At 44.7% G+C, this 25,384-nt stretch overlaps 1 protein-coding gene across 1 annotated transcript in view; it reads right to left on the bottom strand.

Annotated features, from left to right (window-relative positions):
• Positions 1–809: 809 nt before the first annotated feature.
• Positions 810–25,384, bottom strand: part of RACGAP1 (Rac GTPase activating protein 1) — a 41,224-nt gene continuing 16,649 nt past the window's right edge. Inside the window, exons 5-18 of the mRNA XM_015409564.1 lie at positions 20,261–20,391; positions 18,361–18,430; positions 17,739–17,792; positions 15,976–16,053; positions 14,402–14,519; positions 12,568–12,695; positions 12,034–12,198; positions 7,999–8,094; positions 7,617–7,815; positions 6,529–6,634; positions 6,241–6,373; positions 5,959–6,094; positions 5,028–5,136; positions 810–1,546 (exon numbers count right to left, since the gene is read on the bottom strand). Coding sequence (XP_015265050.1) covers positions 1,471–1,546; positions 5,028–5,136; positions 5,959–6,094; positions 6,241–6,373; positions 6,529–6,634; positions 7,617–7,815; positions 7,999–8,094; positions 12,034–12,198; positions 12,568–12,695; positions 14,402–14,519; positions 15,976–16,053; positions 17,739–17,792; positions 18,361–18,430; positions 20,261–20,391 — 1,599 coding nt within the window. The 3' untranslated portion in view covers positions 810–1,470. The remainder of the gene's footprint in view (positions 1,547–5,027; positions 5,137–5,958; positions 6,095–6,240; positions 6,374–6,528; positions 6,635–7,616; positions 7,816–7,998; positions 8,095–12,033; positions 12,199–12,567; positions 12,696–14,401; positions 14,520–15,975; positions 16,054–17,738; positions 17,793–18,360; positions 18,431–20,260; positions 20,392–25,384) is intronic.

The raw sequence follows: 25,384 nt of genomic DNA, 5'->3' as shown, positions 1-25,384 counted from the left end.
CTCCCAGGACTGCCAGCGCCGGATTCATTGTAAATCGAGGCCTGCAGCTCTCGAATATATTTTAGGGCTGGAAAGTAAATACTTTCTACCATTGCCCTTTAGGTCTCCGCTTCTTCTTCTGACCTTCCAGTGTCTTCTGGGATCTTCGTGCTCTTCAGAGCACAGCCAGCACATCCTGCTCAGAAGGCAGGGCCGGTAAGACTGGGGATCAGAGGATAAGCCCCTCCCCTCTGGGATCAAAGTTTGCCGGCCCTGCCTATGGAAGGGGGAGGTGCTTTCCCAGGAGTAAGGAGTCAAGGACTGCCCCACTCCTGGACCACCGGAGAAATGCAGATTTCTTTGCACCACATGTGTCTAACACTGCAGCATTCAAAGATTAAGGCAGGATCAAGTCATACAACTATTCACCTAGAATTACTACAACATATAGGAAACATTTGAACAAACCATAAACCAAGATGGAGTCATGTTAAGATTTACTCTTTCAGCAAGCTATCTAAATAATTAAGGAATTTTTCCAATCTTTACAAACTTGTTTTGCAAAATATTGGCAAGAGAGAACTTTATGGGAAAAACCAGTCTGGATGAGTCAGTCCATTGTATTTTAAAATATAATCCATTCAACTTTACCCACTGATAGACCGTGTTAAGAATACACCTATAAAACATAGATTATAAATACAAAAAAGTTATGACCAGACTGCTATGGATACAACATTAAGAGCACCTCTACCACTGAACACATTTTTACCAAAATCTAGTTAAGTCAAAAACAACCCAAACTAGGTTTCCAAAAGCTATAGGTGATGGTCATACAGTTAAAACACTATATTTGGTATCATATTTATTCGGTACTCTCCTGTGCTGCACAAGGGAGAACCTCAGATGTACAGCAATGTGTGTCCGTACTATGGAACACTGAGTTTCAATTTTTCACATGACTGAGTTCTGAGTGTACTCACTTTAAAAAGAAATACGTCATTGGTTTCACTAAAAATAGACTAACCAAGGAAGTACAAGTGTCGTTTCAGCATGCGCCATTTCCTTGTCCCATGGATTGGCACTCATTTCTCCCAGGATTACGGCTGTTGTTTGAAATGAGATTACTGCCAGTGCAAAATGCAGCCTATCCTTTCCAACCATAACCCACAAATGAAACAATAATGGGGTGCTTTGAACAGATGGTGGCAGCTTTCCAGCTACAGAAAACTATTTTCAAAACAACAACTTGCAGTTTTCCTAGTGACATGCTGAGTGGGTTCTGCCAATTATTCCCCTACAATAAATGTGATATGGCACCAGATACTTTACAGTGCACAGTAAAATTCAAATAAAAACAGTTAAACTGAAAACAGAAGTATACAGTTGATCGCAGTACACAGTGCAGCTGGGATAGCGAAGGAGCAACTTAGGATTTTATTGTAGCTCTGCATAACCGAACTAAGCACACATTCAGAACTGAAGCATATTTCATTTCAGCATTGGAGAAGCAAAAAAGTTGCCCTGTCGTCCTAGGCTGGTCACTGACTTGTTTTTGCTTGAAAATCTGAAGGGAAAAAAGGAAAGTCTCAGTAAGATGTTCGCAGAACATGTCGTAGCATCTACTTTGTAAAAGAGCAACCTCCTTCCTGCATATCTGCCAACATTTGTAAAGTTTCTGCCCCCACATTTTTAATTCAGTTGACCATCTCATCTGCTTTGCCATTCAGCTACTCACATGGTACAGCAGACATTGAGGAGAGTGTGAATAAACTCTTGATCTTTACACAGACACCATTCCCCCCACAACCAGAGCTACTTTAATGCCCAAATGCACAGCAGGCTCCAATAGTTACTAGGGGTGTGCAAAAAAACCCCACCCCATCAGAATGGTATTATTTGGGTTCGGGTATATTGAACCTGAAAAATATCAGCATTTCCCAATATTCCCAAAACCCAATCTGATATGGTATTCAGATTCAGTAAACATTCGGGATTCCTGAATCTTTCCAGAGAAGAAGAAAAAAGAGAAGATCAGCTGGGGCACCAGGAGCTGAGAATTCCACACAGTTCTGGAGGATCCTGGGCTAGTTCCTCTTTGCAGTTCAGTTTACACCAAGCTGCAAAGAGAAGGCAGCCCCAGCCAAGGTGGCGTGGAGCTGTCAGCTCCCACTGCCCCCTCTAATTCTGGGCTGGCTCCTCTTTGCAGCTCAGTCTAAACCATGAAGTGGGATCAGAGCGGTGCACAACAGAAGGATCAATAGAATCCATCAATTTATATGTACAAATAAATACAAAGGTTTTAAAACAAATAATATATAGTGTATAGACCTATATGGTGTCATATTATGAATGTGCACCCCGTTGGCGGGGGAGGAAGGGGAGAGGTATTCACTTGGCCAATTTACTGTTGAAACCCCATTGCTGTCCTCAACCGTATGCTGGCGGAACATCTCTGCATTACAGGCAGGACCAGTTCTCCCGGTATGTCCCCCGAAGAGTGTTGTGTTCAGAAGAAAGACATCAGCAGCAGCAGGAGGAGATTGGATTTATACCCCACCCTTCACTATCCAAAAGAGTCTTCAGAGCAGCTTACAATCCCTTTCCATTCCCCTCCCCACAACAGAGACCCTGTGAGGTAAGTGGGGCTAAGAGAGCTCTCTCTCGAGAACTGCCCTTGAGAGAACACCTCTGAAAGAACTTATGACTGACCCAAGGTCACACCAGCAGCTGCATGTGGAGGAGTACGGAATCAAACTCGTTTCTCCCAGATTAGACTCCACGCTCTTAACCACTACATGAAATTGGCTCTTGGGGCCAGTTGCCGGATCTGGCATAGCTGGAAAAACACTAGTCTGACAACATGTGTGATCTGGGCTTCCATTGCTAAGGAGGCATTCAGAAACACACCCAAGTTCTTGACCATTTGTGCCAGTGTTAGTGTTGTGTGGTCAAGAGCCGGTAGCTGGCGCCCAAGTCCTGAATCTCCCCCACCCAGCCAGAGAACCCCTGTCTTTGCTGGACTCAGTCTCAGCTGGCTCTGCTTTAGCCACTTTACGACGGCATCCAGACCCTCAGCCAGGTTTCTGGGACGGTGTCCAGCTGGCTATCCATCAACAAGTATAGCTGGGTGTCATCAGCATACTGACAGCACCTAGCCCCAAAAGCTGCACCAGCTGGGTGAGAAGGTGCATGAAGATGTTAAATAACATTGGGGAGAGGATGGCCCCTTGGGGGACCCCGCATACCACAGGATATCGGGAGGAGACTCTCTCCCAGTGCTACTCTCTGTCCCTGACCACAGAGAAATGAGACAACCAACTTCAGGGCTGTGCCACGTACCCCCACATCAGCAAGGCGGTGAGCCAGCAGATTGTGATCAACCGCGTCGAACGCTACTGTCAATTCTAGCAATAACAGCAGTGCCAACCTGCCTCGATTCAGCTGCCTGCAGAGATCGCCCATGAGGGCAACAAGCACTGTCTCCCATGGCCAGGGCAGAAGCCAGACTGGAAGGGGTCTACTGCTGATGTGTCCTCCAGGAAACTGTTCTGCTGTTGCTCTCTCAATTACCTTTCCCAGAAACGAAAGAATCGAAACTGGGTGGTAACTGGACAGATCAGAAGGCTCCAGTGATGTTTTCTTCAAGAGTGGTGTTAACATTGCCTCTTTTAAGCCCTCTGGATAGACCCCTGGATGCAGGGACCGATTGATAATGTCCATCCAATGGCCCCGTATAGCCTCACCGCTGGCTCGCACCAGCCACGAAGGACACGGGTCTAAGAGGCAAGTGGTTGGTTGGCCTTGCAGCACTCAGAATCCTGTCAACACCCATCACTGAGAGTCAGCTGAAGTTGTCAAGCTTCAAATCCAGATGCAGCCAAGGGGCCTCTATCAAAACTGGCAGGCAGGTTGCAGCAAAGCAACAAGACTTTATCCACGAAGAAGTTCGCAAATGCCTCACAGCTTAAAGTTGAATCACTAAAAGTTTTAGGTCTGTCAGTGAGAGAAGTTAATGATCTAATCATCCTAAACAATTGTACTGGGTGAAAGCTAGATAATGCAATGGAGGCTGCAAAGAACTCCCTCTTAGCAGTCTTCACTGCAAGACCATCTCCAAGCTTGCTCTAGTTGTCTAAGCTCCCACTTCATCCCTCTAGGCTCCATGGTGTACCATGGAGCTAGTTTGAGGTGGGAGCAAAGAGGATGTCAGGGAGTGACCTCATCGATGGTTTCAGAGATGTGAATTCCAATCCTTTATCAGCACATCAAATGAGTCACTGGGGAGCTTTGGATCCCGAAGAGCATTCTGGAACCCAATTGGGTCCATTAGTCTCTGCAGGCAAGCGTAAATCTGCTCATCACCTTTTACTCACTGTCCCTTTAAACACCCTTTACCTTCAGCTATCCGGCAGTCCCAAAAAATCCCGAATATTTTTGGGTCAGTCATTTTTGAATAGCTGAATAAATACTGGGCTCTATATCCGGCAAATACCAATAAGGTATTTTTTGGATATTTTTTCCTGCTCGGTATAGGTTGAATGCACACCCCTATACTAGCTACACTTACTACCAGACTGATCTTTGGGTGAGGCTACAATATACAGGATTATGCACAGCAGTTAACACAGTAATTGTGATACATTACCTTTTCCTAGCTACAACATTGACCAAAAGTAGATCCATGTTACCCTGCATCCTATCAAGACCTACATCTAAACTAATATCACAGCCTCTTTATGAGCAGGTTGTGTTTAAAGGGCCACAAGGGAACTTTATGACTCTTACAACAGAAAGCACTGTGCTAAAGCAAAGTGGTGATTTTCACTATCACCACACTTCTGCTCTGGAATGTTTATAGTCTCTAAACTATACCCACTTTGAAGCAAGTCGCTGAGCACCTCTGTAGCAAAGAAGTAACTATCACCACTTAGCTAATGTGATTTGCTGCAGTGAGTGCTAAAATACTGGAGACCTTAGCCGAGGAGTTTCAGTGGACGAAGAGGAGGAAAAAAAAAGAAATTCACTGGCGAAGAATCCCAACTTACTTGGGAGTGGTCTTGCTAAATGTAGAGCGGACTTTCTGAGACAGAGAGCTGCTTGAAGGAGTCTTCGCCATTTGCTGTTCCGGAGTGGTGACTGGTCCCAACATGCTCACTTTGCAACAAGATAACAGAGGCATGGCATTACCCTTAGTGTTTTTAGCCCAGTGTATCAATTACTTCCAGCACTAGAGGAATAATTATGAAGTGGTTCAAGGAACATGTAAGGACTTAATATCAATATAAATTGACATGGAAGACTAGAAAGCCACATTTGCCACGCAGTGCATGTTGTTAAAATTCATGTGTTGATAAAACATCTTCCTTTGGGTTGAGGTAAAGAAGGCCTAGCACACACATCCTACTGCCCCGACTTGACACTAAGAAATGTGCTTCTAGTAACCACCTTTCCCCGACTGAACCAAATGTGTAAGTTTTCTGCCAAAAAATTCAAATCCAGTAACAAGGAAAACTGATTTATGTGGACTTGTACCAATAACACTGTTCTCCTAACCGACAAACATAGGGTTGATGCCAGGAACGGCAGCTTCATGTCAAATCATCCTTCCTCGATACTTAGCATGTAGTAAGGCAAGCACGTAATGCCTCACCATTGCATCTGCATTTTGGCAGTAAAGATCACTTGCTTCCACTTGGCAAGGAGACTTGCAGCATGGTGACATGCAGTTCTACTGTTACATGAGCATGTTCGAACACCACCTTGTGGCTTTTTTTGGTCCCAGAATATGCATGTGAGATAGTGCAAGAAGGTGTTACTAAGTCAGAACTAAATGGATAAACATTAGGTGCAAATGTCTGGATTAGAACTAGCAGCTGCAGCAAGAACTTGGTGTGTAAACATAAGATGTTGGAAGGAGTGAATTTCTGTTAGTGCAGCTGCTGGATTTTGGCCAGCTATTCAACAAGGCATGATTACCTTTAACATCCGAGGTGCAAGGTGTGGAGTAGGCATTGGAGTTTTCAATGATATGTTCAGGATCAATATTTTCTTGTTCCACCATCATAAACTGGTTCCAATACTCCACAGGCAGACAAATCAGCCGCTCCACAACCTATAGAAGGACATGTGATTAGTCATTCCCTCTTACACAAGGAGGCAGAACAGGCGAGGTAAAGACAAATGGATACTACATTATACCACATTTGGATGTGCCCAAATTTCACATTCTGCCCCAATTTATCCATATACCTGTCCTACCTTGGCTTGTCTTTTTGTGTCTTGAAATATTGTCATGGGGTCAGGATCTGGGACAGCATGCCCAACTATTGTTGGTCCAAAGACTTTGGCCAAGTTGCCAACATCCATTTTGGTGTCTGGACTCTGAGCCACTCTAGACAAGAGAACAGGAATATTTAAGGAGAGCACATCTGTAATGAGAAACTCTCTAAAAACGGCACAATGGCAAGTCAGCCAACCTCCAAATGCATATTACAGCCTGGAGGGAAAAAAAATTATAGCATGCCAGGATAGCCCAACTGAACTCACCTCTGGAGATGTATCATAAGGAAAGCCAGAGTGTCTCTGTTTGCCTGAGGGAGCTCCCCAACTGTTTGGTACATGGCCGCCACACTGTTATCCTCATCCACGATTTCTTTGAACAAAACAGAAACCCAGCATTTTTCTGACCGTTTTTGATATACCAATATGTCTCCATTAGGGAAGAGGGGGCGGTGGGCTTGTCTCATATCCCATGCATTAGTGTGTCTGTTGGGCACAGAAGTCTACATTTTGAATCTAGTAACAGGAGTTACTACTAACATTGTAATATTAAACTTTCACCCAGTATAAATCTTTTAGTCTCAGTGACAGAACGAAGGATGTTACCCACGTAAACTAACTGAATTTACAGATTATGGTGTTACATGAGCAAACCTTAGGCTCACACGCTTCCTTTCCCCTTCACGTGCTACAATTTCCTTCCTTTTGTAGTGAGACATAGTTGCCTTTACACCCAAAACTGGCACACGGCCCTCGGCATCATCCCTAGAAGCCACAGTTCCATTGTGGTTTCCAGTTCTGGTTTGAAGGACATGCAGAAACCATACCGTGTGTTGGGTCAGATGTAACAGCAATTATGGCTAGCTGCAAAAGAGCACACAGAAGTGATCAGAAGGACCATGTGATACCAGGTATGGCATGAAGTTTGGACTGGACTGTAAATGACAAGATCCACAAAGAAACATGAGAGAGTAAAGCAAGATAATAAGGGACATGGAGTGTTTATATAGTCACTGGTTCTCTGGTCCATGTTAAGAGAGTTTAAACTCTTTTGTACGGCACTTTCAAATATGCTGTTTGAGTTCGCTGAGGATGTTAGGAAACAGTGAAGCAATCCACTGTTTTTGTAGGTTTGCTGTTTGCCGGGGTTCCTGCTGTGGATCTTTAGTAACTTACACCAGGCCAAGGATAAAAATACTGTCATCTTTGTCATCTAAAGTAACAGAGGCTGCATATGATAAAAACATTAAAAAACACTGCTCTACAGGCTCTCAATGTGCCCCCCCCCCTCAAAGCCCAGGTTTACACATGACATGCTGTAGACAGGGGGAGGGCACATTTTATATTATTTTTACCTGCTGCCTCCATGAAAGCCTTGTTAAGACGGAAAGTGAGAAGGGGCTCCTTAAGGTTGCGAAGGAAATCTTTAAGGAGCCCGCATACAGCATGTATATCTTCCACTTTGCTAAGCAGGGGCACAGTTTTCCCTCGAAGGAACTTCTCTTTCAGCTCTTTAACTGTTCGGTCACAGCCAGAAATTCGGTAGAGGCCTGTCTGTAGAAACAACAATCCTTAAGGCATTATCACAAGCAGGTCCCATAAACTTTAGTGGAATTCACTTCCTGGAGTTCAAGATGGTTTCTGTGATCATTGCACAAGTTCCCTTGATGGAATTTGTTTTTTGTTCATTCCAATAATTCTATAAATAAGGTCCAAACCTTTCAAGTTCATTCTTACCTCATGAAGCCCACGCTGTTCTATCTCATTCACACAATGAACTACAATGGAGGGGATCATGGGAGGAGTCAGAGATACAAAATCTGCAAGGGTTCCCTAAAAAGAGAAATATATTGATTTTTTCCCCATCAGCATAGATCTTATACAATTGCCACAGCTGAAACTTTTGAGAAATATAAGTACAGGTTGCAGTGGAGACCTCAACAATAACACTACCTAAATCCTTGAGGCAACCCACCACATATCTTCAGTCTAGGAAAACAGGGAACAAATAGCTTTTAACTGAACTTTGGGGCCAAATCTTAAAGCTCAAGGGAGTCTATCGCTGAACTTTGCACCATATGCCAGATAAGCAAGAATATGTAGTTTTAACCACTCTGTGAGCCAATATGGGAGGCACTAGAACTCCCCGAACAAATTTCACACATTCTCTGGCTGACGTAAAGTGTGTGCATACCAGTTATCTAAGTATTACAAGGCAGGTTACAGTCATTGTATCACAGACATCACCTTCTTCCTACTGAACTCCAAACGGCATAAGAATATTTCAGTGTCCCCCTGAAAAGCCTTTAGGTATGCAAGGTAAGAGGCGAGACTCAATTCAGTTGTTCTTCCTGCTTTTTCTAGCCTGCTTTTTTTGTTTGGCGTACCCTTCCCGTTTATACCTGGCCATGAACATGCCTAAGGATATGTGTGTGTGTGTGTGTGTGTGTGAGTTAAGTGCCATCATTAACAATCTCCAAAAGGCCCTTTCATTTACCAAGCCTTGCTGAGGTCTTGCAAACCGAGGGTTGTAGGCTTCCTTGATTCAATCAATCCATCTCATGTTTGGTCTTCGTCTTTTCCTGCTGCCTTCAACTTTTCCTAGTGCTATTGTCTTTCCCAGTGAGTCTTGTCTTTGCATAAATTGACCAAAGGATGATAGCCTCAGTTTAGTCATTTTAGCCTCTAGGGAGAAGTTCAGGTTTCATTTTATTTACAACACACTTTTTTTTGGCAGTACCTGGAAAACACTTAATGAGGAGTGCTGTGGTATGAATTATCTTGGCCCTGGTCGCTAGCGACACATCTTTATACTTCAGGATTTTTTCTACCTAATTCATGGCTGCACTTCCCAGTCTCAATCTCCTTCTGATTTCTTGATTGAAGTCCCCGTTCTGGTTGATGATTGAGCCAGAAATAGAAAATCTTTTAACAATTTCAATTTCTTCACTGTCAACTTTAAAGCTGTGTAATTCTGCAGTAGTCATTACTTGTCTTCTTGACGTTCAGCTTTGTCACTTTCGGCGTTAACCTTCATCAGCAGTTGTTTCAAGTCTTCACTATTTTCTAACCAGTAATGTGGTGTCATCTGCATATCTCAAATGTTAACTTTCCTTCCACCAATTTTTGCTCCACCTTCATCTAAATGTCATCCAGCTTGCCTTCCCTGACTTGGATAGCCCAGACAAGCCCAATCTTGGAAGCTAAGCAGGGCCAACCCTGGCAAGTAATTGGAAGGGAGAATATCAGGACTCAGAGGCAAGCAATCAAGCCACCTCTCTGAAACATCCAAACCCCAGCTGGGGTCACCAGAAGTCACCTTGACTTCCAGGCATGCAAGCACATACACACACATACACAAAAGGCAAATCTCATCCAGCTTTCCTGATATTTTCTGCATTTAGATAAATACATCTGTTTCTGACACCTTTGTCAATTGGAAGACATTCTCTTTCTCCTAACAGTAGCTTCTTGTTCAGAGTATAGGTACTCCCATAGGTTTTCATGAGCCACACAGTCAAAAAGCTTTGCTGTAATCTACGTAACACAAACTGATTTTCTTCTGAAATGCTCTCGTACACTGCAGTAACCAATGTAAATTTGAAATATGATCTCAAGGGCTTCTTCCTTTTCTGAATCCAGCTTGAACATCTGGCATTTCTCATTCCATATATGGTAACAATTTTGGTTGTAAGATTTTGAACATCAGTTTAATTGCATAAGAAATTAAGATGATGGTCTGATAGTTGCTACAGTCTTTGATGTCTTTTTTCAGAATTGGAATTTCGATTGACTGTTTTGTCTGTGGGCCATTATTTTGTTTTCAACATTTGTTGGCATATTCTTATTAACATTTTGATGGACTTTGTTTCTGTGGCTGGAAATAGCTCTGTTGATATCTCATCTACTCCTGGTGATTTGTTTCTCCCAACTGCTCTCAGCACAGCTTTCACTTCACTCTCTAAAATTGCAGGATCTTCTTCAAAAGATTCTTCTTGGAAGGAATCTCATCTTTTCATCTCTTCTATATGATTATTCAGTGTATTGTTCCCATCTTTTCTTTGTCCTGCTCAGTTAATATATTTCCGTGTGCCTACACATGCTTTAGATTTCCCTTTGATTTTTTGGATCTTGTGGAAGAGCTCTCTTGCTCTTCCTTTTTAATTGTTCTAATTCTTTATACTGGTTATTATAATGGTTCTCTTTGTTTCCACATGCAAATTGCTGGAACACTGCATGTAGGCTTCTGATTCTCTGTCATCTTTAACTTTTGCATCTCATCTATCTTTAGCTATTTTAAGAGTTTCATTAGTCAGCCATCGAGGCTTCTCATTTCTATTGGCTACAGGAATTCTCAGGCTTCTCATTTCTATTGGCTACAGGAATTCTCTTTGTGCATTCTTCCTTAATAATATCTGTGATTTCAACCCACAGATTTTCTGGTTCCCATTCACTTGAAGTTAATAATGAGAATCTGTTCTTTACATAGTCTTTAAACTCTTCAGGACTATTTAGAACGTATTTTAGCGCGATGAATGTTTTTTTCTTTTTCCAGTTTTATTCTAATTTTTCATATTAACAATTCATGGTCTGTCCACAATCATCTCCTGGTCTTGTTTTAGCAGACAGAGCAGAGGTTCTCCATCTTCTGCTTATGTAATCTATTTGATTTCTGTGTCGGCCATCCAGTGATATCCACCTATACAGTCATCTCTACAGTTGCCTGAAACTGTAGTGAACACATTGTTGTCTTTACAAAATTCTATGGGCTGCTCTTCTGCTTCATTTCATGCTCCTAGCCCAAATCTTCCAATAATATTTTATTCTGCTTGTTTCCTGCTTTTGTGTTCCAGTCACCTATGATTATCAGCATACCTTATTTAGGTGTGTGATCAATATTTTCCTGGACACCTGCATAAAAAACAGGTTGCTTACCTGTAACTGATGATTTTTGAGTGGTCATCTGTGCAGTCACACACTTGGGCTTGGTGCCTGTGCTCGAACCCGACCCTGGAAGATATCAGAGCTAGCCTCTAATGTTTTGGTGTACTTTTCTACCACGCTCTAGGGAGCAAGCTTCGACTGTGAATGCCTGGAGCTGAGGAGAAAGCGCCTTCCTCCTCAGTTCCTTCAGGCCACTGCCGGTAAGTTCCATCAACTTAAAGGTAAATGATCGAGAGATGCCAGCAGTGGGATAGGCTGGGTGAGCGTGTGTGACTGCACACTCAAATATTATCAGTTACAGCTAAGCAACCTGTTTATCTTCTTTGTGGTCTCTGTGCAGTCCCACACTTGGGTGATTAGTGAGCTGAAGCAGAACAGGATGGAGGGTGCTGGCAGCCAGAGCAAAGACATGACCTCCCGGTCCCTGTACCTGTTACAGGCCTACCTGAAGACCACAGCAAGACAGAGGTCAGTGGAAGATGGACTTCAACACAGACTGGCCAAATGAGGCATCCCGATGAGCTTGGACATCTAGAGCATAGTGTGACATGAAATTTGATGGAGAGGACCATGTAGCATTCCCTAACTCCCGATCTGTTCCTTCAAGAGGAGCGCAACCCATCCAGAACAGGTGACACCTTAAGTCCCAGGTCAGATTTTCTGTTCACCAGTAGCACTTCCATCTTGTCAGAATTAATACCTCAAGAGTATTTTCACAGACATGTCTCACACTTCACCCCCTTCAACTTCAGTCCTTTCCTTACCAGATCCAACATAAAATTATGCAACTGTAAGGCTGTATAAGGCATCACTCATATAGGAACATACCTCCCCAATTCTCACAGGGGTTCCTGCCAAGGTAGGGATGCAGGGCAGGGGGCAGCGGTCTCGACATTCTGGATGAGTCACTACCCGACAGTCTCTGCACTTCAGGGACAGTTTCCCAAACTTTATTCGCTTGCCACATGGAACACATGACTCTGGTTTGATAACCTGATGTGAGGGGGAGAGAGGAGAGAGCAAGCATATATGTAAGGAGCAGGCCTGATATGGAAGAAAGTATTGCATGTGGCCAGAGGGCACCATTAACAGAAGAAAGTCTTGTTCCTCATGGCCTTACTTTCAAAAAGATGGTAGGACCAAGAGCAGAGCCCCACCTAACACTCAGTCTGGGAGCAGTAAATTCAAAGAAGGTGGGGTTCCTGTAGATATCATATGCTCAAAACAATGGGGGGGTGGGGTTAGAAGATAAAAATCAGGACTTGGACTTTGTCCTGGAAATAAGTACATTTCTTAGCACTAGTAAACCTGTCAAAAGCATTAAAAAGGTAATCAGAGTCAGTTTGTTGCCTGCCCACTCACCGTTTTTGATACAAATTCATGTAGTCTTATTCCAATGCTCCCAGGAGTGCTAGATCCATCCACTTCAGATTTGGTTTCCAGTTGCCTGCTTCCCAGGCTTGAGTCACTGGTCCAGGGCTGTAGAATGCCTTAGTTGAAGACAAAGAAAAAAGAGCCATTTCCTACATTCCATTTTTGACATAGGGACTAAAACTGCCAGAAGGGAATCTTCAGTTTAACCTATGGAGCATGCCATTTCTCAGCAAGTAAAATGAGGCTGCTTTTTGCAATGGTTGGCTAATGCAGCCAGAAAGGGAAATTCCAAGAACATCCAATTTTGTGTTTCTTCATATCCTATTTCTAGTACTAAAATAATTAGGGCTTCATTTTTTCCCCCAAGAAAAAGATTTTAGAGCCTTTTTCCAGCAGAGAGGCTCAGAAGGGAGGAAAGGATATTTAGTGGCCTGCTTTTGGTGCACCTCTTGAATCCTTATCATAGCACATATAGAACAAACATGTGGGATGGATTTAAGGAGAACAAGGAAATATCAGTGTGTTTGTCTCTGCTGTATATTACAAAATAAAGTGATACTTAAAAAGGGAACTAAGCTACACAACATAAGGATGGCTGAGAAAAATCTTTTCTTAATATACTCATAACCAGAGGTCATTTCGGGGGGGGATCGCGGGGGATCGCAGTTCCCCCGGGCAAGGTACAGGGGGCGGGGCACATGACGAAGCCCCGCCCCCTGCTTCCGGCTTGGTCCACCGCCGTGCCCCTCATGGGGCTCGGCAGTGAAGCTGCAAGGCCGGCGGCGGCCGGGACCGTTGGGGGCGGGGTGTGTGGCCTTATGACACACTTCCGGTGATGTCAGGAGGTGTGGCCTCATGACACACTTCCGGTGATGTCATGGGGTGTGGCATATGCTAATGAGTTGTACTAATGAGTTCCCCTAGCTCTTTTTCTACGAAATGACCCCTGCTCATAACAAATTTGAAACATAAATTTAAATATGAGCTGTTTAACCTTGGTAACAACACTGATCTGGACAGCCCAGGCTAGCTTGATCTTGTTTGGTCTTGGAACCTGAGTAGGGTCAGCCCTGGCTAGTGCTTGGATGGGGAAGCCACCAGGAAGTCCAGGGTCGCTATGCAGAGGCAGGCAATAGGGAACCACCTCCTCAGAATGTCTCTTGCCTTGGAAATCCTATGGCAGAGCCATAAGTCTGCTGCAACTTGATGGTACTTTCCACAACCAGCAACATTGGAGTATCTTATCACAGAAAGTCATTATCATTTGTATCTACACCTTTATAGCAAAAGGGGGGGAAAGCATGGATTAAAGGTGGAGATCACAAGAAAGTCAAGTGCCTCCTATTAATTCTCAGCCTGGAACTATGGACCAAAACAACTATATAATAGGGATATGGGAGATGTTTCTACAAACTTGAGGGAATCCTCACAGTTGCTGAAAGATCTGGAAACAAAAAAGGGATGGAAGGAAACCCTGAAACAGTAAAAAGTAACGTTTCCGGTTTGCTTCAGCAACCCAAAAATGGCATCCATGTCGTACAGACCCCCCCCCCCACTAGGAAGTGAAGGGTCCAGAAGCAGACAAATGAGAGGGAAAGCAATGGCTGGGAGAGAAGAGAAAGGGAGCAAAAACTAGATAAGGTAGGTGGGAGGGAAGAAAGGAAGCAGCAAAAGGGGAAAAAAGGGCAAACAGAGTGAGGGAGCATTAGGAAAGCAGGAAGAAATAAAGAAGAAAGAACAGCTGCAAGCAGAGACACAACAGGGAAGGAAGTCAGCACAGTGGGGATGGCAGAGATGTGACAATCTGAAAACAGACACTTACCTGCCTTCCTACGACTTCCAGCATAGCAAGGTATAGTTTCAATAGTGGAGATTGCTTCAATTGGGCCTCCATCATTAGGTACCATGAGGGTTGTTTTAGCAACTATTGATTCGTTTCCCTGAAATGAGACATCTGAGAGATTAACTGTAGCAAGATGCAGTCAAGGGAGATATATAAGAGGCTCTCTTCCTGAGCATACGGAACCTGTAATCCATTCTAAGTTAGTGCAGCCTCAGGCACTTACTTGACATATTGCACAGCACAGAAACTCTGGCTTCAAAAATAAAAGCCTCCACAGTGAAAATAAGGATATAGCCAGAGATGGAGGACTGTGACTTGGATTCTAGAACAGAAGGGCACTTCTGTCAGTGGATGCGGGGGGGGGGGGGGGGGGGGGGAGGATTCCCACCATTTCCCCCCTCCAACTGCAGAGTGAAACTGTATCCCTTATGTGAACCCCTGACCTTCAGGAATATAATGGGGGGACCTTCAGAGAGTTGTAGCCTCACTCTGTGAGCTCTACTTACAGATCTCTTAGGATCCAAGCATTTCTATTGATGACCTAACCTTCAATAACAGGGGAATACAGACAAGAGGTGGGCTGCACCTAATGAAGACAGGAAAATGTGTTTGGCAGAAGCCTGATCAACCTGATCAAGGGGCTTGCAGAGAACAGAGATAAAAGCCCAAAGGTAAGTATTAAAAACAAGGCATTAGATGCCACAGGAGAAACTAGAGTGCCTAAAAAAGCACTATAAGGTATTTCTACTGTTACTAGAGCATACTTATTATGGTTCTCAGTGCCTACACATTAAACCTCAGAGTACAGGAAATAAACTGAGGAACTTGAACTTCTAGTACAGGACAGTAAATATGTCTTAATAGAGACTTGGTAGAGACTTAATAGAGAATCCCGTGATTAGAAGGGTAAATAAACTGGTTAAATGTGTGCTAAATGATATTACCATCCTTTGGCTCCACAGCTGGCTGGCCAACAGTAAGGAGAGTTCATCAATAGCACTTCAACAGCCTGATTCACTGTAAATTCTTTTTAAATGCCCTTTCTGGGTTGGGGTGAGCAATAAGCACCTCATTTAATAGACCCCTGTCAAAATGTCCCAAGAGACTATTAAGTCCTTGAATCTTCTCTCCTGTCAGGCGTTTCAGTGGCCCAATAAAAATTCCTGTTTTACTTTCCTTGTGGAATTCCAACAGGGTCAAGGCATTCCTAAGATTTTCTGGATGATCATTCCAGAGGGCTGGGGCAGCCATGAAAAGCCCATGAACAGGCCTTCTAGAGGAGGGGTGTGTGAGCTATTTAATAAACAATGCTTAGCTGAACAAAGGTGCCACATAGATTGTTACTGAAAGGCCTTCAAATACCTAGGTCATGCATATCTCCCCACATAGCATAACTGGCAGGGTTGCTACAAATGGGAAGGAATCCATGTGCACCACGCTAAGCTCCTTTGGAAGAAGGGCAGCATAAAAAGTGTAGTAATTTTTTAAAACTGTAAGTAACAGCCACGTCATAAAGCAAAAAAACAAAACAAAAACCTTTGCAAACCACATACCTGGTCCACTGTAGAACCAATGGAACGAGTTTTCTTTAAAGAACCAGGTGGGCCTTCTATAAACTGCCTGGATGAGCGCTGTAAAAAAGATATTTGCAACAGAGTTCAGATTAGGAGTGTACAAAAAAAATCAGTATTTTTCAGGTTTGGGTATACTGAATCTGAAAAATATCGGTATTTCCCAATATTCCCGAATCCCAATTGATGTTGGGATTCAGGAAATAATCAGGATTGCCGAACTTATTTGGCTCCATTATACCCTACGGGGACCATCCCCATAGAGTATAATAGAGAAGTGGGGGATTAAACTCTCACCACTTCTGAGTTCACTTGTGCGTGGTGCAGCCACGCAAAAGCCATTTAAAGGGAAAGTTCCCTTTAAATGGCTTTTGTGAGCCAAGCCCCACACGAGTGAACTCGAAGGGGGCCAGTTCGTTGCAGGTTCGCCTGGGGCTCTGCTGGGCAGCCCACCATGAGAAAGGGAAGGAAAATCTCAGATCTCCCCCCCTCCCTTCTGCTGGCCTTGGAGAGAGTTCGCCCCACAAGACCGGCTCCTTTGCAAGCTCTGTTGGGCAGTCAGGCTAGAACCAGACTGCCCTGAAGATCCCACTTCAGCTGCTGGCAAGGGAGGATTCAGCTGGGCTGGCGTGGAGCTGTCAGCTCCTGCCACCCCGGCTGATCCTGGTCTGTCTCCTTTGAGCTTGGTTTAAACCAAGCTGCAAGAGAAGTCAGCCAGCCCTCAGCCAAGGCCAGCAGAAAGGAGTGAAGATCTCAGATCTTCACCTCTTTCCTTTCTGCTGGCCTTGGGGGGAGTTCTCCCTGTAGGATCGGCTCCTTTGCAGGCTCTGTTTGGCAGTCCAGTTTGAACCAGGCTGCCCCATAGTGCCCTCGTTGAGGCTGTGAGGAGAGTTCTCCCTGCAGGATCAGCTCCTTTGCAGGCTTTGTTGGGCAATCCAGTTTAAACTGGGCGGCCCAGCGGAGTCTGTGGGCAAGGGAGGATCAGCTGGGGCAGCATGGAGCTGTCAGCTCCCACTGCCCCTGCCAATCCTGGGCGGCCTCCGCTTGCAGCTAGGTTTAAACCAAGCTGAAAGTGAAGACAGCCAGCCCCAGCCAAAGTGGCACAAAGCTCACCGCTCCATGTCGCTTCGGCTGGCACGGCCAAACGAAAGCAAAAAAGAAATAAATGTATCAGCTTTTGGGGGGCTGAGCCGTATCAGTAGCTGAATAGAGATCTCTGATCTGTATTCCGCTTAATAAATACAAAAAAAATACAGATAAATATAAGAGAAATAGAATTAAACTTTCCAGTTATATTAACCTGAAAGACAAAACAGTGGAAGATTTAACTACCATCTTGGATTCCATTAAACTGAATTGGTAAAATTATTCTAATTATAAAGCATTAGAAATTTGAACAAAATTTCAATTTGAAGTAAGCAAATTGAATATGGCTGTACATAGAGCACAAACCAAATTTAAGTGGCACAGTAGATACACAAATTTGGCAACACAGATGTTCCGTTGACAGAATGGGAACACATATCTCTCACTGGAAGCTTATCTCACAATGAAAGGGGGGAGGGAGGGAACATGACTATTCCATGAAGTACGCTGTCGTACACTTTGAAGGCCAAGCTCAAGAAGTGAGAGATATTTGTCAGTTTGACCTACGTGATGAACCAGTGTAGAAATTCAATAGTGTGAGAAACCTTTATTTTATATCGGATCATAGACATCAATAAACAGTAAAAGGAAGTACATACCCTTTTCTCTCTTTTTTTCAATCGGACAGTCTTTACCAATGTGGAATCCCAGTCCTGGAGATGAGAGAAGAATTTCGTTAGCATTTGGTACCATGAAACTATATGCATGCTCTTTGTTCAATCTGATATCTGTAATTTAAAAACTACAAGTCCTATGACTTGTCAGATCAGGGAGCGCAAAACTGATCTTACACGTGCAACACATGTGGAAATTGGAAGCAAAAAGTTAAATAATGAACATGAGGGAAACTCACACAGACAGAACCAAACTAGTTACTCAGAGTTACATTTTCATAAGATCATTTTAAGACAAAACCACAGGATTAGATCTAAAAGAACTCTAAGTGGAGCTCTGTCTGTTGAATGGATAATTTCTACCTCTTCCTTCCCACTGTAGCCCCCTACATGCCACACACACAAAAAAGACTCTTGTGGAAGGGGTGGAGACCTTGGTATCAGTGTACAATGCAATAGGTGAGTCTGCAGTGGGAAGGCTGAAATTGGCAGTAACCCCTCCACTACTCAAAACCCATACTCAAAGAAGTGCCCTTCTGCTCACATAAGCTGGACTTTGAACAATTCTGAAAAAGCAACACAAGTGAAGAAAGATCAGTTATATTACCAACGATTCATTGGTCTGGTCAAAGCTGATGTCAGACAGAATTGAACCAGATTCGTCTATCGTTGATAGTCTACAAAAAGAAAACATAACATACAGAGAATACTTTTATTTGCAGGCTCCACCTTCATCAAGCCTTTATGATTACTAACCCAACTGCTCAGCCTTTGAACACAGGCTGTTAATGAATGCCACACCCTAAACAGAACTATATACATTGTGTGCACCTGCAATTTTGTCTGCAACAGAAGTTGGAATACTGAGATTAGCAACTTTCCTTGTTACAAAAAAACCTCAAAAGGTTCCAAAAAAGAAATAAATAATGCAAAGAGATGTGATGTGATAATTTGCGTAATGTATTTCCTTTTCAGGATTTATGTGTATTGGGTGTAGAACATACACACAGTTCAGGGTATACACAAGGTTACATACATGCTATGCTATTTTTAAAGAGACCTTTAGGGAAGCAAGGGGAATGAGCTTCTCTGGTTCTTCAGTAGGACTGTCATGGCCGGGCTGGTGGGTGATGGCTTTAAAAATGAAAAATTACCACAGAAAGACCTTTCAAAACATGCTGGATCTGTCTACCAAGGGTTCAGACATTAAACCTTAGGATGAACTTGCAATGCTCTGCACAGCTGCCAGTCACCAGGTTTACTAGGGCCCTGGTCTCTCTTCGCCCTATCACACTTGCTCCACCATTCACCTTTCTATTTTTACCTCTGTCACTCCAATCTTTGCTGAAGAGACCAAGTCATTTAAAAACCTGGGTATTGGAGGCATTATTGATGCCAGTTGCATAATGTAGTCTTGTCACACATTCAAAGTTTGTAGAACACAGAGGGCTTTATTCAAAACACAACCTAGGATATAATTATATGTATTTTTCTCAACCTCTCCATGAAACAGGATAGCACAAACTTAGCACATGCTCCAAAGCTTTGGATGACTTTTTCTAATCCCTCATAATATAATTTCATTCTGAACAATGGGTAAAAAAAATGCCAAGTTTATTTTATATTATTTCACCATTCCATTTCACAATACACCATTATTTTGTATTATTTCACCATTATTTCACCAAAAATGTTTACAAGATGCAATATTCCCCCCATCCCTTTACTAACCCTTCTATTTAAATCTGAGCACCAATACCAGCTCCAGCTCAAAACAGCATTCCCAGAGCAACCATATAACCTCTATATTCTATTTAATGTATATGCATTCTGATTGATTCGTAGCAGCATTTATAGCATCTTTAGTGTCTTCTTCAGTCACTCGTTATAACTTCTAAGTGTTACCTTCTTTGACAGCTTGTGCACAAAGTAGAACTCCATGCTTAATTGTATAAAAGGAACTCTCCCACTATTCACTGAAGTTGGATCCAGACCAACTAACCTCTTACCTAACAAGAAAAATGACTGCTGTTTGAAACTAGATCAGTTGCTGGAAAAAGTACTACTGAGCTGGCATTACCACTTCTAGGCTTATTACCGTTGCAGACGCAGTTATCGATATGCAGGTTAGCACTTCTATATTAAAGGAAAATCTTTTTTTAGAGATTGGGTTACAGGCATAATGGAACTGGATTCTACACCGCATAAGAGTGTTTCAACAAATCAATGCTGCACAGGACCTGCAGCATAATTATGGAATTCCCCATGCTCCAGTGTTATATAAAACTGGTTTCCAAGACAGAATTCGAACTGGAATTTTGTGAATCAAGAAACTTTAAAGTTGAACATACAAAGTGCTAAATAAGAATGGCTAAGTTTAGGTGCATTTAAGCTACCCAAATGCATGTTAAAATTTCTTGTGTTGCGCTAACTCTAACACAAAGTTTATTATCTTTGCAACCTACATCAAGGTCATCCTACATTCTGGTAATACCTGACTAGCCTACCTTTTGTTTCCACCCGTGGAAGTTTGAGGTCTGTTTAGGAAGGCCAGTGCCGACTTCTGTTCTTCACTCAGCTGAATACTGCCTGATGAATCACACATGAGCAGTTCTCTGATCAGCTGGATCTGCCGCTCCTACAAGTTAGAAAACATCAAAAGTAGTTTTGCTTTACATTTATGAGACAGACAACCCATAATACACATAGCTTTCTAAGGAAAGTCGCTACACCGACTGCATATAAATGCCTATGAAGAGATATGCACCTGTCTCTCAAGTGATAGCATCAACTTAGTTTAAAGCAGCAGCAAAAAGATTTTGCTGGATCAAATTGCTACCTAGTGTAAAAAGATAAGGTACTCCAAATACATTTCGTTGAGCCATAAAGCAATTTGCCGGTATCTTACAGACTCCATTTGCAAATCACAATAGTTTCCACCATATTAGCAAGGCAAGAAAACAGCCCTTTTGAATTCAACAAGTGGCCAAAAATGTATTCCCATCTGCTAAGAGAGGTAATAAAGCACACACACAAATGTGCCACGAGAGACTGAATGGATATATACAGTTTAACTTGGTTCTTTTTAGGACCATGAAAGAGGTCAATTAGCAGGAGTAAGGTCTCTTTTAGGTTACAATAATCAGAGGTTAAGTTTAGCTCCATGAGAAACAATCCCCCAAACATGAATCAAAGCCAAACAAATTGTATAGCACCAAATAAAACGTGATCTGGTCCATGGGGTTGCGAAGAGTTAGACTCGACTGTGCGACTGAACAACAAAATAAAACGCCCAGTCAGAACAACTGAAAAAGGAAACCTAGAACAATTTATAGTAGAATGAAAAACAGGTTGCTCACCTGTAACTGATGATCTTTGAGTGGTCATCTGTGCAGTACCACACATGGGTTGGGCGCCTGCGCATGACCTCGACCGGAGAAACTTCTAGAGCTTTGCCTCAGAAAGCTTTTGGCCGGCTCTCTTCCCACCCTGGGGAGCAGGCACGTACTGCGCATGCCTGGAGCGGGGGAAAGAGCCGCCTCCCACTCAGTTCCTTCGACCGCTACCAGTAAGTCCCATCAAGCCAAAGAAAGGTAAACAGGAGACGCCAGCAGTAGGGAAGGCTGGGTGGGATTGTGGTACTGCACAGATGACCACTCGAAGATCATCAGTTACAGGTAAGCAACCTGTTTATCTTCGTCATGGTCACTGTGCAGTCCCACACATGGGTGATTACAAGAGCTGAACCAGTTGGAGGAGGGAGCTGGCCGCTGCAAAAAACACAAAGAATACTGGTTAAGACACAGCATCATCAGTGAGAAGAAACACCCAAGTGTCCTACCTGGGGACGCAGCAGGGTCAAACGAAAAGAGATCGCAGCACCGACTGGCCGAATGCAGCATCCTGTCGAGCTCGGACGTTGAGTGTGTAGTGGGTCATAAAGGTCCATGCCGAGGACCACGTAGCAGCTGCACAGACGTCCTCCAGCGGAACACCAGCCAGGAAAGCAGTGGATGTCGACACCACCCGTGTGGAATGGGCAGTGACACAGGTAGGAACGGGTTGACATGCAAGCTCATAGCAAAGGACTATGGTAGAAGTCACCCATTTAGACAAGCGTTGAGAAGAAATTGGCTCCCCTACGAGGGGGGCCATAGGCAAGGAACAGCCAAGGAGATTTACGTATAGGCTGAGCCCTATGTAAATAAAAAGAGAGTGCTCTGTGCACATTGAGGCAGTGGAGGGCTCTCTGAGGAGCATCAGTAGGATTTGGAAAGAAAGAAGGTTAGACAGACTGGGACAGCTGAAAAGCAGAATTGACTTTAGGCAGGAAAGAAGGATCTGGTCTAAGGACAACCTTCTCCGTATGAAAAATTGTATAGGGGGGATCAGCCCGAAAGGCAGCTACTTCCCCTACTCTGCGTGCAGTAGTAATCGCTATAAGGCCGTCTTCCAGGAGAGCAACCTGAGATCGACCGTAGCCATGGGCTCGAATGGCTTGGACGTAAGTTGAATGAGAATGAGTGAGACTCCACGAAAAGCACCAAAGGCTTCCTAGGGGAAAGACGGTCGGAAAAGACTGTGGATCCCTGTATCAAGGGATGGTAGGCAGAGATGGCCACTAAATGGACCTTTAACGACGAGTATGCAGGGTCATTATTTTTTAATGAGACATGTTGGAAATAATCTCACGGAGAGACAACTGGATGGGATCGAAAGAATGATCAGAGGCATATGACTGGAACCTCTTCCACTTCAAAGAGTAAGTGGTATAGGTAGAGGGCTTCCTGGCATTCAGGAGGACTTCAGACACTTCAGGTGGGAAGTCTAGTGCAGGATCTTCCAGGCTGTCAATCTGAAGAAGTCCGGATCAGGGTGCAGGATCCTTCCTCGAGCCCGAGGAGATCGGGGATGACAGGCAGCGGATGGAACGTCTGGTTGGAGAGATGAAGGAAGTGCAGAAACCAAACTTGGCGCGGCCACCATGGAGTGACAAGGATGCACGACGTGGCATCGGCCACAATCTTCTAAACAACACGGGAGATCAAGAGGAACAGAGGGAAGAAGTAGAATAGGGTTCCCTTCCAGGTGTGGAGAAAGGCATCTCCCAGAGACTGAGCAGATGGCAGACCGCGGCTGAAAAACAGGCAACACCGGGCATTGTCTGCAGTTGCAAAGCCATCGACGACAGGGCGACCGAACTCGAGAAAGATGTTTCAGGCAAAGGTGGATAGACCATTCGTTGTCCGACGAGCAGGAGCGCCTCAATTGATCGGCATCTATGTTTTGAACGCCTGGAATGTGTATCGTGGAAAGCGTGATAGAATGGCGGAGGCACCAGCTCCAGAGATCAATGGCTGACTGGCAAAGACGAAGGGAGGCAGTCCTGCCCTGCTTGTTTATGTAGTAAATGGTGGTGTTGTCAGAGGCAACCCGAATGACTCTGCCTCGAAGCACCAGGAGGAAAGAGCGGAGAGCGAGATGAACTGCACACAGCTCCAGGACATTGATATGAAGGGTGGCCTCGCGAGGAGACCAGGTCCCCTGAGCTGAAAAAATCCCACGATGGGTTCCCCAACCCCAGAGGGATGTGTCTGTGGAGATCGACACTTGTAGAGGAGGATGCCAAAAGGGCAAGCCAGAGAGCAGGTGCTGAGGATGAGATCACCAGGCGAGGGAGTCGACGACAAGGGGTGGGATCAACAAGATTTTGTGCCACAAACTGTGGAGAGGGTCGAAGGCATGGAGAAGCCACAGTTGGAGTAGACACATCCTCAACCTGGCATGACGGACGACGAAGACAGTAGACGCAAAGTGCCCCAGGAGCCTCATGACGGACCATTCAGAACTTGTGGCATTGAACGTATCGATTTAGATCCCGAAGATCCATAATGGCCCTGAAGCCACCATCCCTCTTCGGTACGAGGAAATACTTGGAGTAAAAGCCTAGGGTTCGTTGTGCCTCCGGGACGAGCTCGATGGCGCCCTTGGCCAGAAGCGCCAAAATCTCGAGATGGAGGAGAGGATCTGGGGGGGGGGGGATAACAAAGTGAGGTAGGTCGGGAGGCGAAATGGACTCTATGGTGTACCCGACCCGTAGGATGGTAAGGACCCAGGAATCGGTGGAAATTGCTTCCCACGATGGCAGAAAGGGGAAGAGTCGGGTCCGGACGGGAGGAGTGTATGACAGAGGAGACGGCAGGCGATCAAAGCGGTCAAACGGACTGCTTGGGCTGCTGGGGTTTTTTAGGAGCCTGCTGGCATGCCCTATTCAAACGACGGGAGTCATAGGGCCTTTTTCTCCATTGGGAGGTGGGCGCTGGAGACGGCTGGCACCTTGCATAATACGGCTTCCAAGAACGGTCCCGATGTCGAGGCGTCGAGGTCGAGACACCCAGGTTCCGAGTCTGCTTCTGACTATCATCAACGGCTTTCAAGGCCTCGTCAGTGGTGGAGTGGAAGAAACCTTCACCATCAAACAGGAGGTCCTCAATCCAAAATTTCACATCGGGCAGTAAAGAGGTACCTCTTAGCCAAGGATGATGACGGAGGGCAACGGAGGAGACAAGGACCTTTGAGGAGCAAGTGACAGCATGACGGACTGAATTGATCTGCTGTTTCGAGATCGTACACATTTCCGACAAAGCCCCTGACAACATGGGACCGTGTTCCTCTGGAACAAACTCCAAGGCAGGATGTACTGCATTAGCCACATTAAAAGCATGTCTCAATACGAAGGTTCATAGAGGCGAAGGATTACATCCTCTTCGCGATAGCATTGACCTTGTGACCCTCTCGATGGGAGGCACCGAGTGGCGGGCAGATTGCTTCGATTTCGAGGAAGAATGTACCACCATCAAATTCGGTGGAGGCTGATTGAAGAGAAACTTCCCCGAGTTCTCTTGGATTTTATAGAGAGCTTCGTATCGTCTGGAGACCGGGGGAATCGAAGACCCACGACTCTTTAAGGGCAGAAAGGTGGACTGGCAGCAGAGGCAGGACCGTAAAAGGCAGGAGGTCGGTCTGAACCAGCTTGTGAACAACATCGGTCACAGCAGGGGACTCAGTGGAACCCTGGACTTGAAGCACAGAGGCCATCCTGGTCACCAATTCCAAATAAGCTTTTGGGCCCTCAGTGGGAGAAATAGAACCCGAGCGCCAAGGCTCATAGTCGATGTCTGGAACATCAAGCTTTGGGTCTCCCGAATCCGAGTTATCGGAGATCGACATGGGAGAGGATGATCTCAGCGGCTGAGTGAGATCAGCCAGTATCTGGTCATCAGGAAGGGGATGAAGCTGAGGTTCTGGGGGAGAACATTTTGGGGCATCCCTAGGTCTCAAGAGCTCAGGAGGCTGGTCAGGAGCCACAGAGCGGGTCGAAGTCACGGATCGAGAACGTCTGGCATGATCCGGAATGTGTCGATGCTAAGTACGTTCAGAGTGACGTAGCCGATCATAGTGGTGATGCTGAGGAGTAGGAGACCTCGGATAGTAATAAGGATAATACGCAGGCCGACCTCATTCATCAGGAGACCAGTATTGGTCCTCAGAAGGCAATCCCAAGGGGGAAGGCGACGGACGATGAATGAGACGCTTTTGATCGTATCGAGCGAGAACGGCGGCCAACAGAA

Source organism: Gekko japonicus, unplaced genomic scaffold (assembly GCF_001447785.1).
Source record: "Gekko japonicus isolate JY-2015 unplaced genomic scaffold, Gekko_japonicus_V1.1 scaffold1459, whole genome shotgun sequence".
In the NCBI taxonomy this organism is placed as follows: domain Eukaryota; kingdom Metazoa; phylum Chordata; class Lepidosauria; order Squamata; family Gekkonidae; genus Gekko; species Gekko japonicus.
The sequence above is the reverse complement of the archived record's forward strand: the minus strand, read 5'-3'. Positions and strand labels throughout refer to the sequence as shown.